Below are 20,693 nucleotides of genomic sequence, written 5' to 3'. Positions count from 1 at the left end.
TTCACATGAGCCCTGAGTGTACAAGGTGGATATTTTCCAGATCTTTTCCTGAGTTTCTTTACCATAACTGTTCCCCGATCTGCCACAAAGATAGGCTCACAGCTTCCCCTCTAACTCACGTTGGTTCAGAACAGCCCAGGTGGGTGCACGGAGTGCCGTTGACAAAGCAGAAGAATAACATGTGAAGTGCATGTTCTCCCTGCACCCCTCGGCCCCTGCCCCACTGGGGGTGCCATCCACTGATCTGCCCATGTGGAGTGATTTCAGATTCCACAATGGTGATGGTTGATTCCTCTCTGGCCGTGGCCTCTGTGGGGGAACTACTGCAGAACCCTGCCGAAAAGCTGTTTTGTTCAAAATAGGTTTAATGTGCTCGGAGAGGAAAATCACACAGGTTGGTTTGAAGTTTATAGAAGGCACTGAGGAGAAAAACTGCTGAAGGTGTGCTTCTTAAAAAAAAAAAAAATCCTTTAATTCATTGTAGAATTTTAGAGCTGGAAAGGACCCTTAAAGTCTGTCCCAAACTCTCATTTTAGAGAAGCTGGGACCCACCAAGGCTGTGACTTGTTCAAGGTCACCAAGCTGAATGGAGGTCAGCCCATAAGTTTATTACTTCTTTTTAATCTTGCTTTAGGTTATTTTTCTGGAAATGGTTAACAGAGAGTAGCTACCTCTTTCATATGGCTCCCCTAATTAAAAGTTCATCTTTTCAGGGAGCCTGGGTGGTTCAGTCTGTTATACATCTGCCTTCAGCTCAGGTCATGGTCCTGGGGTCCCGGGATTGAGCCCTGTGTTGGGCTCCTTGCCCAGAAGGGAGTCTGCTTCTCTCTTCCCCTCTTCCCCTCTCCCCATACTCTTGCTCATGCTCTCTCTGTCTCCTTCTTTCAAATAAATAAATAAATAAATAAATAATCTTTTTTTTTTAAGTTCACCTTTTTACAGAAAAGGTAAAAATCAACAGGCTGCATCATGGTTCTTGCCCCTCATGACCTTCATTAGAAAATTTCTACCAGATGTTTACTTTTATAAGTTATGACTCTCTTGTAAAGAACATCAAGCCTTCCTGATTAAGTGGGCATTCTAAGAAAAAATAGTTATTATACAGTATTTTTCAGTAGTGATGTGCTTCTGAAACCTATTCCAGAATTCTGATATTACCCCATGGGACCTCCCTCCCTGGTGTCAGTGACCCAGATCACAAGTATGATGCCTGGGAGGGACTAAGTAGCGTCTAGAAGTTACACCCTATGCCACTTTACTTTTCTCTGTCCATTGCAAACCTTGTAATCTGATCACAGTACTCTTTCAATCCACTGCCAATCAATTGGATCTGGCTCTCATTTGCTGTCCTTACAATAGAGGTAGAAATACCTTGAAAAGACCAGTGACCTTCAGATCCACCCTACATTTCAGCATGTCTCTGCGGGTTATTAAATACTCTTTAGCTTCTTCATTTGACCACCAGCTGCTCATTAATCCAATTATAAGTTTCCTTTATCCAACCAAACTTCCTGCCAAGTTGCTTAACTCTCAGAGTGATGTGTTTGCCTTTGGTGATTAGACAGCCCAGAAGATACGGTCTTGTTCAGACATCTCAGTAATTTAGGCTTGACCTCACTCTGCTAGTGCAATACCCAACATGTGCCTCATGAACACAGTGCAAAAGCCTCCTTCCCAGGAAGGCTCACCGAGGTTAGTTTCTGTCCTGCAGTAGGCGCCCTGCCCCTGGGTCTCACGCCAGCTTCAGCAGCAAGGCATTAGGGAGGCTTCTGACTCATGTCCGACTGTGAAGGCAGCGCCTGGGCCCTCCATTTGGGTTTCTGGGTCCTGAACGGAGGCAAGCTCCCTTGTTGGCAGGAGCGTCTGTCTCCATATGGAGAGTCAGTCTTTGCATCTTCTGTTCATTAAGACATCAGCCTCACTCAGCCTTGCTCTCGGCTGCCAGACGCACTGGCATGCCAGCGGGAAGAGTTCCATCAGGAAGGGGTCTGCTGCCTTCTGAAGGCAGGAAGGCACCACTTTGCCTGCAGGACTGGACCTGCGCAGGAGTGTTTGTGGGACTTATTCCAGCAGGGCCTTTAGAATACTCTGGAGTTCGGCCTCCAGGCCTGCAGTTAGAGTCTCTGGGTGGGCCATCTGTAGCTCCCACAGGGGCAGGGCGGGGTCCTTCCACCTCCTTGGCCATTCTCATCAGTCTCCTGGGTTCCATCCGCCAGCTCCCATGGCCCCAGGCGGCTCGGCAACACCCTGAGTTATGTTAGAGATATAATAATGAATTATACAACGGATTATACATAATTAATTTATAATAAAACACGCACACAATGGTTTAATTTCTCCAAGTGAATGATGGGCCACCGCCAGATCCTGCTGGAATACATTCCCTAACTGCCTGCTTCCTGATCTGGAGATGATGGCCAGCCACCCTGGGGAGGGACCCTGGCCAGAGGAACCTGCCAGTTTCGCAGATTCCCTCCAGGCTACCTCTGGGATGTGTCCCGTAGAAGGAAAATCCTTCACTGCCTCTATTGTTCTAGACCAGGATACCCATGGGAGTCTCACTCCCACCAGGGACTGAGGCTGGTTATCTTCTTCACTCTCCCAATCTTTCTTTTGGAGTATGGGAGAGGCCAATGTATTTATATTCAACCCTTCCTTCCTTCCTTCCTTCCTTCCTTCCTTCCTTCCTTCCTTCTTTCCTTCCTTCCCTCAACAACTGTGTGATGAGTGCCTATTCTGTACCAGACTCTGTCCTTGGCTTGGTGTGCCTGAGGAAGCAAAACCCACCGATCCTTGCCCTGGTGGAGCTTACATTCTAGCAGAGGGAGACAAACAACAGGAAGCATAATGAATAAGTAGATTTACAGTGATAGAGAAAGAAGCAGCCCAGCAGGGAAAAGGTGATCCGGTGGGATGCAGGCAGGCTATAGTTTTTGTTTTGTTTTGTTTTTACTTGACAGAGATCACAAGTAGGCAGAGAGGTATGCAGAGAGAGAGAGGGTGGGGGAGAAGCAGGGTCCCAGATGAGCAGAGACCCAGATGCAGGACTAGATCCCAGGACCCTGGGATCATGACCTGAGCCGAAGGCAGAGGCTTTAACCCACTGAGTCACCCAGGTGCCCCGGCAGGCTGTGGTTTTAAACACACTGGTCAGGGCAGGTGTTACAGAAAAGTGGCAGCCTCAGTAATGGCCAAGCCCTCCAGGAATGAGGGCTGGGGGGGGTAGGGAGAGGGGGTACTCGTACGCCTACTCCAGGCTGCTTGGTTAGGAGATCTTTCAGTAACATTTGTAACTTCTGGTTGCAGGTGTTCAGGATGTTACTGTTCCTGCTGCTGCTGTGGTTTCTGCCCCCAACTGAGGGGTCTCAGCGTGCTGAACCCATGTTCACTGCAGTCACCAGCACGGTCCTGCCCCCTGACTATGACAGCAACCCCACCCAGCTCAACTATGGTGTGGCAGTCACCGATGTGGATCATGATGGAGATTTTGAGATCGTTGTGGCAGGGTAAGTGACTCCCACCCTGAGTCTGACGAATCTATTAGTCAGCTTTTGCTGTGATAAGGCTGAGTAAAAAATACCAAAAGCCAATGGTTTGCAACAATTCGTAGTCTCATTCCTAGGTCTGGGCTGGGCTCCTCTCATTCCTAGGTCTGGGCTGGGATCCGCTGGGCCTCTGGAAGGCCATGTCCTTGCCTTTTGCTACAGCAGTGAGGTGATGAAGGCTGGATGGTTTTTCAGGGAGGGAATTTGAACGCTCTGCTTCAAGACATGCTCTTCGTGTTTTTAAGTCTCCTTGTTATACAAGTAACACTACCTTAGCAGTGGGATTGTAGAAGCTCTACATAGGAAGGGCTTAAAGGTGACGATTATGCTAGAATTCCTGCTCAAAGTGGCCTTTGCACAGCATTTCCCGTAAGACTCGGAAGACAATAATCATTCCTTTCAAAGAAAGGCGAAAGATGGGAATTCAGGACAGCTAAACTTCTTCTAAAACATGCCTTTGTGTCCACTGCTCCCTTCTTTCCCGAGAAGCAACACGTGTAGTAAGAAAAGCATAGGATTCAGAGTCCAGATAGCTTGAGTTCATGCTGTAGATCTAGAGCTTTCTAGTCTCATGATCTTGAATCAGTCCCTTCCTCGATGAGATTCCAATAGATCATCTGAAGAATCAGGAAAGGTGTTGCATGCGCGAGTGTGCTGTCAGTTCTGCCAGAAACCGTCGATAAGTGTTATTTCTCGAGCCCTCGTTGCCAGGCACCGTGCTGAGCCTTTCCCCGGCCCTGTCTTCCTTAAGCCTCCTGACAATACTGTGAAGTACATACATGAGAAAAGGAAATCGGGTGGGAAGCGATCAGCCCCATCAATTAAATGGGACATGGGTGGGTCAGGATTTGAACCCCAGGCTTCCCTACTAGAGCTACTGAACTGCGGTTGTGCCAAGTTTTGTTATCACTTAAAAAATCAGTCGATCCAGAAAATCACGAGGGCCTGTCCTCTTCCTTCTGGGAGGCTGAGCTTGTATGGCGGTGTGAAACAAAGTCACTGTTAGGTGGCATCGCTTGTAGCAGTTGCATGAAACAGTGGAAAGCACTGACTTTGGAACTGGAAGACCTGGTGTTAATCCTAACCATACCCCCCAACAATTGTGAACCTTGTGCGAGTTCCTTAGCTATGTGGTGCCTACTTGTCTCACCTGTAAAATGGGCATATTGAAGTTCACCCCCACCCACCACATCGGATGGGGTAAGGATCGGCTGTGATGATGCGTAGGAAAGATATACTTTGTTAAGCATGCTTCTTCTTCCACTTATTCATTTCTTCTATCCTGTGAAGAGTAGAAGGTACACGATTCTAGACCTTCTAGAAGTCGGGATGAGTGCCCTGTCCAGTGGAACCTTCTGCGATGATGTAGATGTTCTCTGTCAGGGCTGTCTCGTACGGTGTCCACTAGCCACAGGGGGCAGATGAGCACTTGAAATGTGGCTACTCTGACTGAGAAACTGAATGTTTAATTTTTTTAAATTAAACATTAATTAAAATTAAATTGTTAAATTAAATAGCCACATTGAAGTTAGCACAGTTCTGGGTCTGAAGGAAAAAGTAAAGAACAGAGTGTGATAGAAAAAGGAACATCAGAAGGTGTTGTGATGACCCTTACTGCCCGAGGTGACTGGAGCAGCTTGTCCGTACTCAGTGACAGTCTGGTGTCTCTCTGACCAAGAAGCAGCCCACCTCATCAAATGCTGCCTCCCAGAGCCCTGAGCCTCTGCTTCCAGGACTTTGAGGCTGTCTGAAAAGTCCTGGCTGGTCCTGCCTCCTGTTAGGTGGCACCAGCCTCCCTTAGTAGCCCCTAGGAACTGACAGAGGACAGAGGATGGTGGGGCAACCATCCTTCCCTCACCCAGAGCCCTCTACAGCTCAGTGCGGTTACCACACTGGCCCTTCACCTTGGACATGGGCTTCAGGTACAGCTCTCCATCACACCCATCCTTGGACACGCACAGTTGCCGCTGCATCTCCCGAGTGTGCAGTTTCTTTCTTTCCAAGTGCTCGGCATTCATTTCATCTTCCTTTTCCATGAAGTCCCTCCCTCGGTCTCTTCCAAGGAGCTCAAGAAGTTTACTTCTTTGTCTTCAGTGGTAGGGAGATTAGACCATCCTTTGCAGTCACCTCACAGAGATAAATCCGGGCTAGCTCACTGCCGACCACGGGACCTGAGGCACTTTGTGGTCCTCAACCTGTGTCAGCCAGAGAGCAGGGAAAGAGCCTTCTCTCATCTCCCAGGGAAGGGTTGAGCCTGGCAGGCCCTGTCTGGGAAAGTTTGGGGTGCCGAGTGTTCTTCAGCAAGATGATATTGCCGGCTCCCTGCAGAGGAGAAGGCTTGCGTGGAGGACAGGATGACGAAATTGGGCAGCCTCCCAGCTCCAGGTCATGCCTTCTGTGTGGCTATTGTGAAGCATTGTGAATTCTCAGAGCGTCAGAAAGACACGTTCTAGTTTAAGTACCAAAATACGTTCCAAAGGCAAATAGAACTTTCTATTATCTTGAGCTTAGGATGATTTGTCACTGTCTTCTTCTTTGGGCTGGATAACCAAGGGTTGACTGTATAGACATATTTAAATCAGGACCTTGGGAGGTCATTTGGTCCACCCCTTGCCTTCCAATAAGGCCACACCTATAGCTCTTAGAAGGTTCATTTATTGAAAGCCTTCCAAGAGAATGTATGCAATCTTTTTGTAATCTAGCTCAATTACTTATGTCAAGAATCTATTTGACAAATCTGAATCCCTCATATTAGAGTTTAATAAGCCATTTCTTTTAACTTTCTCTTTGCCATTGCATTTGAAGGTATAAACCTAGTGGTCACCATTCTTTTATATAATGACAGCTAGGATCACTGCTTTGCATTGTATTCTCTGTGGACTTGGCCACGTTTCTGGCTTTGACTCTTGTTCTATGTCATCTACTCTATACCCATATTTTAACTCCACTTCCATCTCTGTTTGATTGTAGACTCTGTTTAAGAATCATGCTGCAAGAGTTGAAATTCGTAAAAATTGAATGTGAATCCTTTTCCCTGGGGCACCTGTGGTCCAGCTCATGGCAGGCCCACTCTGTATTATCTTATAGACTTTCCCATTAGCTGGTTCCTGAGGGCATTTACCTTTGCAACCCGTGGGATAATGACCAGCTCTTCAGTGTATAAGGCGCCGCATACTTGAACTTGTCTTAGATGTGTTGACCTTGTAGTGTGTCTGACTTGAGCCCTGTTGCTTTGAGTATTTACTCTTTGAATAGGTTTGTTTTGTTTTGCTTTTTTGGTATCCTCGTTCTGGGTATTGATGGCATTGATTTTGAGCATGTTGCGGGTGAGTTTGTGTTGTGTTTCAGTTTCTTGAGTTAATTGTGATGGAAGGCGTGTGCGTGCATCTGACTCTGGGAGGAGCAGAAAATGACCGCCCTTTGTTCTGCGGGGATGGGGGAGGGAATGGGCTGGCTCTGCTCCTCCGCCACAGCTGGGCGAGTGCCTCCGCATATGGAGGGCTGATCTGTTGATCCGCAGGTGCACAATTGTGGCCCTGCATACAGTCTCCTCCCTGCAGGGGTCGAGGGGAGGATTTGATCATCCCCAGAGACATCCGTGCACGAACAGACCATGGAGAGTCTTCAGGACTGGTTCTCTGGGTAAATAAAAAGCTCAGTAGCTTCCCCTTTTCTCGGTAGAACTGAACACTCAATCTACAGTCTCCCGTAGTCTAGAAAGGAATTCCTGTTGGTGTCAATCTTGCACAATTCCTTCAGAGCAGCTTTTGTTTCCTGGGGTATCCCCAGAGGCCTGAGATAACCACCCCCCCACACACACACTTTCAGTTTCCAACAGAAGTTTTGCTCAAATGGAAAGACTGTAGTGGTTGTAAAGTTTAAATCACAATTTAGATCAGTTTTTCTGCACAGAGCGTTCATTTGATAAAACCTTAACGCATTCTTCACACTTGGAAGGGTTTTATTTAAAGGGATGCTCATACCGTAAAGCAGTGTTTCATGTTGTCCTTAATTTTGCAACTATGTCAGAAAACTTTTTTAATTTACTAAAGTTAATTGAATTATTTAAAAGGCAAACTGTATTCAATTACCAGTTTAATCATAATCATATAGGAGATATGTTTGCCATTATAAATAATAAGAACAATGATAAAGAATAAGATATTTATCTATGGTTTAACCAAAGCAGGATTTATGCATTTTATTATAAGTATATATAGATACATATAGTGTATATAGGTAGATAATAGTTAGGTAGATGTAGCATCCATGTAAATATATGTAGGTATATGTAGTCTATATAAGTCTATATGTACATACACATACGCACTTTTTAACAAAATAGGAAAAATAGTTTGGAACTTCCTGTGCTAATTGTTGCTTTGTAAAACATTTTAATAGATTTGATCATCAGTTTTGACAACTTTATAATGTTAGATTAGTTCATTCAGTTCCATTTACCTTTCTCTTTTAATTTAGAATAGATCTCACAATGTGATAACACTCATGTGTTTTATCACCAAAAAATCCACACAATATAGATGAAAGTAAAAAATCCATCTTTATCAACCCCCCAGCTCTCCTTCAAGCACATTCCAGTCCTCTCCCAGAATAACAGTTGTTTTCAGTTTGGTGTTTATAGTTCTAGAACTTTCTGTTACATGCAAATATATAATTTTTGGAAGAATCAAACTGATACATATTATTCCAAAACTCACTTTTTTCACCGTATAGTATGTTTATTGTTCGTGTATATATATATAGATCTAGCCTTTTTTTTTTTAATTGTTTAGTGTGGATGTACCACATTTGTTTTGTCACCCCTCGAGTGACATTTAAGCTGTCCCTCATCTGTGACCATGGCAAACAATGCTGAACCGCGCACCTCCTTACCCACATATGCAGATATTTTTCTGGGATAGATACCAAGCCGTGGAGATGCTGGGAATGCCGTGTACATTCTGGATCTTAGTAAACATCACCAAATTGTTTCCAATCTCCATCTTTTTCTGTTTATTCAGAGCCTAGAGATAAAAGGTAAGCTTGGGGATGATTGAATCCAGCCAGCTCTTCAAGCCCCTAATATGGGTCCAGCTGCATAGACCACGGAGCCTGAACCTGATCAGTATAGATCTAAATAGTCCCAAGGAGGACAAAGCCTATTCTGTGTCTACAAAAGGAGCTGCCTCTGTTAGAAACCAGATTGAGGAACTTCAATACTTTCTGATTCCAACTGCTAAGAGGACTTCCTCTAAAGCCTCATCGACAGAAATATATTTCTTAAATGGTTCACCCCTTACCCTGAGAGTCATTGTCATTGGCGTCATGGTGAAATGATTGTGGGGTGCTAGCTTCTTTGCTGTGGGTAAGCATGGACTGCCCCTGATCTGGAATACTAATGAGACATGAGCCAGAGCAGGAATGGGGGCTTGTAAACGCTTTCTTAAAACTTTTCTAAAAAGGTTACTAGCGGTGCATGGCGGGTTTTCTAGAGATGTCTCATTGCTGCATCTGAACTCCTTCTCCCAGAGGCAGTGGCCAAAAATTCCACCCTGCATGCCTGTTCACAGGCTCTCCTGACAGCCCAAGGTTCTGAAGCCCCTTCATGGTTAACCCTGGCGACACCCTCTACGCCCCGCCAGAGTGAGGGGACAGAAGGTGTAGTAGGCAGAATAATGGCCTTCAAAAGATGTCCGGTTGCAATGCCCACAGTCAATGAACATGACTGTGCAGGTGGGATTAAGTTAAGGACCTTAAGATAGTGAGATGATGCCAGATTATCTGAGTGGGCCCAATGGAATCACAGGGTCCTTAAAACTAAAAAAGGGAAGCAGAAGAGGAGGTCACAGTGATATGAGGTGAAAAGGACCTAGACTCACCATTCCTGGCTTTGAGGATGGAGGGAGGGTCACAGGTCAAGGAATATGGGTGGGCTCTCGAAGCTGGAGAAGGTAAGGAAGTAGATCTACCCCTAGAGCTTCTAGAAGGGAACACAGTCATGCGAACACTTTGATTTCAGCACAAACCAATGACGGAATTCTAACAGACTGAAGTGTAAGATAATCAGTTTGTATCATGTTATGCTGCTCAGTTTGTGGTGAGTTGTTACAGCAGCAATAGGAAACTAGGATGTCAGATTCTTGGTGTGATTTTTCAGAGAGAGGATGGTCATTACCTCAGAGAATTTTAATAGTATTATTTTAATAATTTCATAGACTTAAAATAAATACCTACAAGCATATTACTTAAAAGAATAAAGGCAGTATACCTTCAACAGAAGTATTATTTTTAACCAATGACAATTCCTCATCTGAGGAACATGTGTAGTTTGGGGAAGAATCCCTAAAACACACTTTGTTCCTTAGTGACCAGCCACCTTAATTCACTGTTTGACACCCCGTGCCTTAGATGGTTGGAGGTGGGGAGAGGGACTCTGGTCTTTTAAAGATCTCATTGTCCTTGGTGAGACAACACACTGAAACAGTGTGAGGTCATGAGCAGCCCGTACCCTGGAGAGATGCGAACATTCCAGGAGTCAGACAGGATGGAGAGCACTCCCAGGTGAGAATCATCAAGGCCTTGGAGGGGGCATTTAGAAGGACAGGTAGCACGAGGGTTTGTTTAACCAAGGATCAATGTCCTCTCCAGGTCGAAGACAGCTTTAGGCTTACTTGGATTTTGTTGTTTGTTTGTTTCAAAATTAATTTCTTTTTTTTTTAAAGCATTTTAACAAAAAACTGATTTTCACATAGTGAAGAATATTTATAAAAAGCCATTCCAAAATAGTAATATAATTAAGACCCTAAAATTGCCTCTGCTGAAAAAGGCAAAGCTACTTTTAGTAGTCTGAGTTTTTCATCCATTCAGAAAGTGGATGTAGGCCCCATCGCCAGTCACCTTCCTTGAAGTCTGTCTTCTCCCCAATTCTCTAAGTGGTGGGCTAGACAGAAGGCCTTCCTTGTCCCACCCCAGCTTCCTGAAGTACCAGGCACAGGGCAGGCTGCTGGTGAAGCCCACCCTCCCCACGCTTACACCCCTACAGCAGCAGGCCTTCCCCTTCCCTCTCTTACCCCACTCCTAACCCCCCCCTCCCCCAAACTAGCCTCACACTTCTCTTTGCCTTTTCCACTCCCAGCATCACTTCTGCTTCGGGGGAGGGGGGCATCTGACCCCTGCCTCCTTCTCATGGCTCTCCCCACTCCATCTCCCCATTGCTCCTGACCTGGTGAGTCACTTTCTTCCAAGAAGGCTATGGTTAGGACTTCATCTCCCCTCTGAAGAAGTAGTTCGTTTTGAAGAGCAGATACCTATAGGAAAACATGCAAGGATGTGAAAAGCTAAAGCATAACCCACTTTGGATTTTTGTCCTGGTCTCCCCTCATTTACTGTCAGTTCTGAAGGAGCAGAGGGAGCAGCGTGCCCCCTGGAGTTTGCTGACATCGTTTCATCTTAAACCATCACAGTGGTTTGTAAGACGTGTGGTATCTAACTGAGCCTCGGTCACATTTTTTTCATTTTAACATCACTAAAATTGGGATGTGACCTACAACAGGCTGCTTGCACTAATTAGAAGACTTTCCTTTCCTAGAAATACTACAATAATGGTGAGTTTTAGATGACGCCGTAGCTTTGGTGAGAGCACTGTAGGTAGTGTCTCATTTTGCAGATAAGGAAACGGAGGCCCAGGGATCTGCTGAAAGTCATAGAGACAGTGAAAGATGAACTATTATTCTGCATATGCTAACGAAATTCAGTTTTTTATCTGTGTTCAAATCATACTCTTTATTGATGTTTCTCTGCCTGTTAGTGACTGAGGCTTGGTTTGAAACACCCTAGTGTGGTAGTCCCTTTCTCCCTGGGACCCTGTGTTGCTGTGTCTTGAGTCTACTTTATTAGGTGCAGTTTTGACTTCTTTATTATTGAGATGTGATGGACATAGTGCATTACTTTTGGGTGTACAACACAAGGATTTGATATTTGTATACATTGGGAAATGATGACCACATCAAATCTTAGACTTCTTATGTTTTCCTGGTAAATGAAGCCAGTATTATATAGTAACCCCATCTATCCTTAATTATGCTCTTGGCCTAACGTTACTATAACTATTCCATCTTTCTTTTTGTTATTGTTTGCCAAGAATATCTCTTTTCATCCTTTTACTGTGAACTTTCCAAAATCCTTACGTTTTATACGTGTTTCTTGTAGACAGCATGTACAGTTTACAATTCTTTAACTGTTTGACCATGTCTGTTCTCTTACTGATGAGTTTAGTCCCTTCCATTTAATGGGAACATTAATATCTTTGAACTTGTTTCTCTTACTTGCTCAATTTTCATGTATTTAATGCTTCTTTTTCTTTCTTGCCTTTAAAAAAAAAAAAGATGTATTTATTTTTAGAGGGGGAAGAGAGAGAGAGAGAGAGTCTTAAGCCGACTCTGGACTGAGTGCGGAGCCCGATGCTGGGTTCCATCTCATGACCCTGAGATCATGACCTGAGCTGAAACTGAGAGTCAGACGCTCAACTGACTATGCCACCCAGGAGCTCCTCCTTTTTTGCTTTTTAAAAAATTGATTGATTGAGCAGCTTTTGGGGGGGCGGGAAGGAGGGAGATACTTATTTTCTAAATCCCATTTTTTGCCTCTAATTGATTTGGGACTTTTATCCTCTTCTTCTGTTCTTTTAGTGGCTTCCTTCAAAATTTTATGATACATTTTTCACAAACTCTCAAATTATCTTAACACCCTTCTATAACATTACAAGGACTTCAGTCTCCTTTAACTCTCGAGTACCTCTTCCTGGCGTACATATAGGATGTCAACTTTGCCCTTTGAAAACCCTCCCACTTATATTGTTATTGTTGTTGTTGTAATTATCTAAAGGCAGTGTCCTTAATCAGGAACACTAGCTCTCTCCAAGGGTCCTGGATTAATGTAGGATTCTAAAGTTCAGTGTCCCCACTGTGCTGCCAGGTCAAGGGCTAGTAATACCCTTCACAGTGCTCTGAGCCCCTTATTCCCGTTTGTTTAGGCCCATCAGTGCCAGATCTAGATTCAGCTCCCTTTTCTGTGGAGTAGGGTGGTTCTTGGAGATTTTCCTTATGTTCGTGAGCCCAGTGATACATTAAAAATATTTTTTTTCTGGAACCTACTTTTTTTTTTAGTGGTAGGGTTCTTCAGCAGTCTCTCATATGGATGGAATCAGAAGTCTGGAGTTGTAATAATTTGGCATCTCTAAAGCTTGCTTTTCTATTACTAACAGGACTAGGGAGGGTATATGCAGCTAAAGGGAATAGTACTGAAGAAGTTCTCCCTGTTACCTATTCAAAGATGCTTGAACTCACTTCTTAGAAAATAGAAAGAGCTCTACAGTGTGGGAGATTTGGGTGTGGGATGGAGAGGGATAGGGATGTATATGTATGGGGAGAGAAGCACATACAGTAAGCCACAGGCACTTGGGTAGTCAGGCCAGACCCCTGGACTGTGTCTCTCTGGAGGAGCAGGGGGAGTCGAAATCAAAGTCATTTCCAGTTTAGATGATATCATCTAAGGTCACCAGTGGTTGGCTATGCCAACCAAGGAAATGTGTGACTGTGTACATCAAAAAGGATCTCCTTCCCCCCTAAGCAGCCATCTTTCCATGTTGTTTATAGAGTAGATTACAGCCATATGAAGTCGTGGACAAGTACCCAGTGTGTTTTGACAAGCCCTAGTGCTGTAGTCATTCTGTATGCTGGTCGTGAATGGTCACTGGGAAGATAAACAGGCTAATGAGGATTCTCCCTTGTGGGGACGTATCCTCGAGAACAATACTGCATTGGTGGACTCAATACACAGAATAGGCCAGGAATCTTCTCTTTGGACCTCCATACCACCTTCATGCCTTCTTTTGGGATGGACATTCTCTCTCCTTTGGAGAACAATTCTAATCATAGGACCCAGTGGAACAGCCAGTCAACAGTCTGGGGTTCCCTCTTACCTAAGTCTCTCTAATCAGCATCTTGATCTGAGATTTTCCATCCTGAATCAAAGAAGGAAAGCTCTAACTTGCTCTTAGATCATGAGTTGTAAGGTTATATCACAAAACAACTATTGATATATCCATGTCTCCCACCCCACAGAGGAATCTGAGAGAATGAAGATGACACCCAAAGAGAAAAAGAGGGAAGAATCCTGGGGTATTAAGACCATGATTCTTGTCCCTGAAACCCCCAGAACTATGAGTCTCCTGCACCTCTACTTCAGTTCTTTTTACTGAAAAATTTTTCTCTAGAGCCTTTTCTCTAGAGTGACTTTACTTATGCCAAAACTAATGACTTATAAATCTAGACAAAGCAGCCTTTTTGCAGGCGAGAGCAAGCACCCTATCTGATGCTGTGTTGCAGACCAGAGCATAACAGTCCCTGCCCCCAAAGGAGACCCGATGGCTGTCTAGTCAAAGAGGAGATTCTTAAGAATATCTAAGAACAATTGACAATCTGCGATCAGTGTTAACATGTTTTTGAAGGAGTTTTTGCTAGGTGGGTCAGATTGAGAGAGAAACTCAAATCAAAGAAATATCACAATGTTATTTAATTATATACTTATATCAAAAATTCTTTTTAAAATTTCTCCTCTCACATTAGATTGTCAGCTACTAAGGGCAAGAACTTTGTCTTTTCCACCTGTGCACCAATAGCCTAGCATGTAGTCAGTGTTCAGTGAATAAATAAAATGAAAGAGACAGGGGTCTTATGGATGGATGGAGGGTCTTAGGTAAGAGAATTAATGAAAATAATAAACATTAGCTATACTCAAGTGTTTTACTCAAGGACCTTAGCCTCAAGAGCAACATCAGTAAATTTAATAAACAAAATCCTATATGTCTATCTTATATGTGCATAACTGTGTGCTCAGTGCTTTGGCAGGTACAAGAATACAGACTCTTTCTTCAAGCCATCTTAGTTGTAAAAGAGATAAGACACATATAGAGATAACAGAGCAGAATGTCATGTGAGCTATAGAAAAGAAACACACTCCATGGTTGGCCCACCTATCAGGTTCATCTCCCCATTGAATATTCCAGTTTTTTCAGTTTCTTATTAACACTGAATTTCATCTGAGGTTCTTTCTCCCCTGTATGGAATTCCTTGATGATGTCATCGGTTTGATCTTCATTACAGCCAAGATCCCTGTGTTCATCTCCCTTTTATTAAACCACAATAATGGCTTGTTGACAGAGTAGTCCCAAGGAACTGACAGCATCATTGGGCCTCCAGTCCTGGTTCCTCCAGTCCTGGTTCTTCCTGGCTCCTGTCTAACACTTCAGAGAGACAGCGGAATTCTCCAAAATGCACTGCTAACCAGTTCTACAAATGCCAACCTTGGTTTTTTTGAACATACACTTTTCCATTAGTAGTCTGTTGTCCATATTCTTCCCTCCAAGCTAAATAAAGCAAAGTATGGAAGAAGGAGGCAGAGAAAGCTAGTCATTTCCCCCAAATCCCTCCAAACAGACGGGCCATAATTCTAGTTCCTCCAGTACCTTTTCAGGTTGCTTCCTTATTCTAGGAAGCTGTGGCTGCACCAGGCTATATAGCCAAAAAGACACGCTCCCTCCTCCCATCAGCCTTTGCTCCACTGGGGCTGGCCTGGGAAAGTCTTGGTTAAGCCATTTCAGCACCTGATCCCTGGACAGCAGCAGAGCCCGGGAACAAATCTATAGGCTGAACCCTGTCCTTCCCCCAGTGCATCCTTCCATGAAAACCCTTTTGCTTCCACAAATTAGGAAAACTCTGAAAAGTATGGCAAGTCTCATTATAAAAGTTTCCTTTCTATACAACTCATTAAAGTCAAAAAGCAAGAGCAAGTGAAATAACCAGTATCTCCAAGTTTCCAAGGACATATCTAAAATCTAAGTTTCAAATGTACCTAACATTTCATGGGGAAATAAATCTTTAATTTTAAAAAGAAGAAGCAAAAAGTAGATGAGTTCATTCTTGGTTCAAAAAGCTGGGAAGCTATGCCCCGAGCCTTGGTGCGGTGGCGGCCAGGACTAAGCTGGACGACTGCACGTGCTCGCAGGTCCAGGTGAAGAGCCCGTCCTGCAGGGCCCAGGGCCGGGGGCACAGCAGGTGCTGCAGCAAAGGCAGGGGAAGCCACGCACACTGCGTCTCTGTTCCTCATGGCTCAGGCCGCAGAGCTTGCCGGCGACCCTCCACGGTGTCCCTTCACGGCGCCTGCTCCTGGCTCTGGAGAGAGACCTTACAGCAGATGAGAGCAGAGTATGACGATCTTGTTGATAACTATTTATGTGCAACCTTTTTAGGAAATAACTTTATAAATAAATGTGACTACTGAGTGGTTTACAAAAATAAATAAATAAAGCTGGGAAGCTAAAGAAATTATCTAGGGACACTGGTAACTTCCTGATGCCTATCAGGTAATAATATTTCCTAGGTTTGGTGAAGACAAATGAGATAAGGCATGTAAATTGCTTATCACAGCACCTGGTATATACTAAACACTCAGTTCTTAGTGTGCTGGGGGTGATTATGTTTATTTAATGCCTAAGGTAACAGTATCCTGGACCAACCCTCATCTTAGAAACTTCCGTGTGGGTCTCTGTCAATGCCTTTTTCCATTAACTGGATAGCATAGCATTGTGGAATATTTTTTGCTTTTTAATTAGAACTATATATCTTTGTTGTTCATTTTAACAAGTCATTTAAACATTTTTATGCCGCATTGTCTGCACACATGTGAACCTAAAATAAGTTGTCTTTTACTTTACTTAGTTTCCTATAAATCAACATCCCACCTAGGAAAAAGTTGATTTACCCCTCTTACATCAGCCAGCTCTTATTCATTTATTCTACAATTTTTTTAAGTAAGTTCCTATGTGCCAGGCACCTTGCTGAGCCCCGGAGGTTAGCAGTGAATGAGAGTAACTCCTGCCTTCACTGAGCTCAGAGAGAATCAATATGCCTGATGAATTAAAGAAATTCTTACTTTGAGAAAGGATTTCAGCTTCCTCTAACCAAATCTTTCATCAGAACTCATAATTTGTAACCAGAATCTTTTCTCATTCCCACTGTCCATTCTTACTAAAAAATGCTAATAAGAAATGGAATGATGAAACAAATGGGGCTAGAAAGAGAAGGACATGACTGGGGTAATCCATGAATTAATCAGCCCCTGAATAATCAAGAGATGATATATAAAATGTAAGTTCATGCCTTCTTAAATAATTAAACATATTAAAGGAGAGACAAAAAAGACCACATTTCAGAAGAAATTAGTGGCCTTAAGGCAGTGGGTGAGCAAAAAAGAGCTCTATAGTAGCATTTATAAGCCTTTTCTATATTGTAATAAACCAAGCATGTAGCAGTAAGAGGGATGGTTATATGGATTCTCACATATATTTGAAAGTAACGGATGCCAACCTAGAGGTCACAGAGTTATTACAAGGCATCTGAGACTCCGTCTGTGCCCAGGCATTTCATCAATAGACACTAAAGCATGGCTGCTATTATATGGAGATTTTTTAAACATTGAAAAGGTATCTTCATACTTGAAAAGAGTTGAAAACCACGGCCTTAAAATATGTATTCATGGACAGTTGAAACAATGGGGTTAAAGGAGCCAGAAGAGGGTCACTGAAAGGAGGAGAGTGGGAGACTTCAGGCAGGAGATGTGGAACGGGTGTGAGAAGAGAGAAGTGGGAGATGGAAATAGAGAAGCGAGACAGGAAGTGCACACATGGCATAGAAGGGAAATTGCGGAGTCAGGAAAACCTGCATTAAAACACCAGTACCTGAGTGCCCGGGTGGCTCAGTCAGTTAAGAATCTGCCTTCGGCTCAGGTCATGATCCCAGGGTCCTGGGATCGAGTCCCACATCGGGCTCCTTACTCGGTGGGGAGCCTGCTTCTCCCTCTGCATCTGCTGCTCCCCCTGCTTGTGTGCTCCCTCTGTCTCTCTCTGACAAATAAATAAATAAAATCTTTAAAGAAAAATACATAAAACCCCAGCACCTTCTCTTCCTTGCTATGAGGCCTTAGAACAAGTCACCTGACCTCTCTGAGTCTTGGTTTCCTCCTCTATAAAGTGGAGACCATAATAACTATTGATTTATTTCATCATAGCCCTATGGTAGTGGTGAAACAGAATAATGACACAAAATGCTTGGTCATATGTCTGACCTGTGAAAAGTACTCAAATATTAGCTACCATTACCACCATCATCATCATTCCTTACTGGGCATTGACCCATGAGATCTTTCAGAGCCTTGCCTGTCAGCAAACATCTGAGTGTAACTCTGTGGTCACTTCTCATCTTGAACCAAATGGATCCGTCAGAACTCTTTTGATTGCACAACAAAAACTAACCCTGGCCAGCTTATCTTCCTCCCCTCCAAGGAAAAGAAAACCTAGTGGAAGCATATTGGGGTAACTCACGTAGCTCAAAGAAAATATGATCGACCGAGCCTCGAGAAAGCAGACATAGGGACAGCAGGGGGACATCAGGACTGACAGGAGCCAGAGTCCAAACACAGCGAGGATCACTTTCTCTGACTCCGTGCCTCTCTTCCCTGCCTCTGTATCTTGGCCTGTCAGCCTCATTATTTCAGAGCATCTTTCTTCCACACTCTGGTACCTGAACTACCTGCAGCCTCTAAGCATGTATCTTCCCAACCTCACCACCAAAAAGAAAATTCCAGTGATAAGAAAAGAATTCTGAGTGGCCATGCACTCATCCCTGTGGTTCAGGAAATCATCATCTGGTTGGGAATGGAGGAAGGGTTGATCCTCCAAATAGAAGGGTGTCTGCTCTTAGATCCAGGAGAGAAGAGTGCTGAGCAAACAACCATGATAATCCCAAACATTCGTTGAGCACCTACTGTGTGCCCACGCCTGTCTTCAGCACTGGAGACACAGACATAGCCAAGACATTTATAATTCCTGTTCTCACAGAGCTGACATTCTAATGGGACAGATGGCAATAAACAAAGAAACAGGAATTTTTTATTTCTGTGAAGAAACCAGGCACACACACACATGCACACACATACACACACACACATGCATGCGTGCCTCTTGGGAACATCTGGCACAGCCTTGTGCGGGCACTCCTTCATCACAACCCCCAGAGGTTTGGGCACAGAGCCCTTCCCCTTTCCAGGCTGCCCTAGAATCCCTCAGTTAAACCATCCACTTCAGCACCCGCTTATCTTCCCTTCTAACCCTCAATTTTAGTCCTTTTGAAACCTATTGAGATCCAGTGATGCAAAAAAGACACCAGCTAGAATTCCAAGAAAATTTGCATGCTCAGAATTATGAACTAAAGGTAGAGAAATCTGGATAGATGTTCCAGATGAACTCCAGTCAAGGAAAAAGAACAAAAGAGAAGAGAGACAAGTCAAACCAGTGTCCCCAAGTCCTCGGCACGTGCCATCTGTGAGAACGTGGTTTAGAAAGGAGTTAACCAGGGTCCTCTTGGGGGCTGAGGGGCTACAGGGACCCACCCTCACCCTCACAAATATAAGATTCGTGTTTGTGTTGGATGCACAGTGTGTCGATGGGGTCCAATATGTATTTTTTTTTCAATTCTGTGAATGATTTTGTCAACCTTATTTAGTATTTCTTTATTTTTTTACTATTCTAACAATTTCCAAAACTAGAAGTAATCCAGTCCTCTCAAATTTTGGGAGGATCTGGCCTTAGCATTTCATGATCACCTACCATCTACCAAACTCTGCTTTGCCCTTCATATGTACTCTCATTTACGGAGGTGCTATGGCTTCCTATTTATAAAGGAGGAAAGTGAGACCCACAGGGCTGATCTCTTACTAAAGGTCCGACAGCTGTTAAGAAGTAGAGCTGGGAGGAGATCGTGGCCTATTTGGCTCCAACACCCAAATTCTTTCCTTCCTGCCACTGGATCCTGAGACAGACCAGTCTGGAATGAAGTTGCTTGCGCTTTGTAAAAAAAATTCACTAAATAAGGATGATGCAATTTTTTCATAAAGCTAAAAATATTCCGTCTAAAGGACTGACATTTTTAATTCTAAGACTCTGTCCTTTTTGCTTTCTTTTGGTATTGGAAAATAGTTTTATGAATATCATAGGTGGTTTCATAGTATCATAGTGGGTAGTTGTTTTTTTTTTTTAATTGTCCTTAGTTGGCAAAAATAAAACATTGGCCATCCTGTCAGTGCTGTAAAGTTTGCGTTTTGAAATTTTACTGTGCCATGAAACCTCAAAGTCTGGAAAGCACTGTTCTATAAAACGTTGGCCTCCCAGAAAAGCTGAGCTGTCCTTCACTGATGTCTGCTGTGTGCAGGCACTGGGCTGGAGGGTCTTCGTATATGATCTCTGATGAAACCACTAAAAGGGGGTCTGGCCCTGGTTTTACAGATTAGGAAACTGAGGCTGAGTGGGATGAGATCCTGTTGAGGGCCTCAGGGTCCAGCATTGTCCCTTCTGCCTCGTGTGGCAGGCTGCTCGTGAGCCCAGTCTTCCTGCCCTCTGTTCAGTCGCCCCGCCCCCAGCAGCCATCCTCCCACTCCTGGGCTTCATGTGAGACTCCAGTGCTCCTTGCTGATGTGATGGCCTCTTCTTCCCTTCACACTTCTTCTCTTTTGGGGGCCACACTTCCCCCTACCCTGAAGCCTTGATAGCTTTCAGAGGGTCCACAAACAGCATTTTTAAGGGCTGAGACCAGCTTTTGGGGCTTTCTTTGAGTGCTCTGGCTTGGAAGAGTTTCCTGGAGAAACTCAGCAGGAAGGTAGTGAGCTGTGTGCTCTGTCCCTTGTTGGCCAGGGACAGTGAGGTCAACTGAATTCCTCAAGCCCCGGGGCCTGCTTTGCATGTTCGTGGTGCTCTCAGTGCATGGACATCACCTTCCCTCTGTGTGCAGCTTGAAGGGTGGTTTTCCCTGCTCATCCTCAGTCACGGCCTCATAGTGTGGCCGTGGCTACCATCCCTACAGAGAGCAAGCACGCCTGCTCACTTCATTAGCAAGAGGAGAACTGAACTTGTTTCCTGGACTCATGAGTGCTCTGAGGAAGGAGGACAGGGTCTGGCTCTTCTGAAGAAGATGGGCCAGACTGAAGACCTACATATTTTTTCAGTGATAATAAAGGGGCAAACATCGTAAGCTTATGGAA

At 44.2% G+C, this 20,693-nt stretch overlaps 1 protein-coding gene across 4 annotated transcripts in view; it reads left to right on the top strand.

The window, feature by feature from the left end:
- The window catches only part of CRTAC1 (cartilage acidic protein 1), a 150,034-nt gene that overhangs the window by 15,163 nt on the left and 114,178 nt on the right, over positions 1 to 20,693 (top strand). For all 4 annotated transcript variants that reach the window (XM_047701427.1, XM_047701431.1, XM_047701430.1 and 1 more), the window contains exon 2: positions 3,307 to 3,506. In XM_047701427.1, the coding sequence (XP_047557383.1) occupies positions 3,307 to 3,506 (200 nt within the window). The remainder of the gene's footprint in view (positions 1 to 3,306; positions 3,507 to 20,693) is intronic.

The sequence above is a fragment of the Lutra lutra genome, chromosome 14 (genome assembly GCF_902655055.1).
Source record: "Lutra lutra chromosome 14, mLutLut1.2, whole genome shotgun sequence".
Lineage (NCBI taxonomy): Eukaryota > Metazoa > Chordata > Mammalia > Carnivora > Mustelidae > Lutra > Lutra lutra.
Note: the sequence above shows the minus strand (reverse complement) of the source record. Positions and strands in the feature narration are given on the sequence as shown.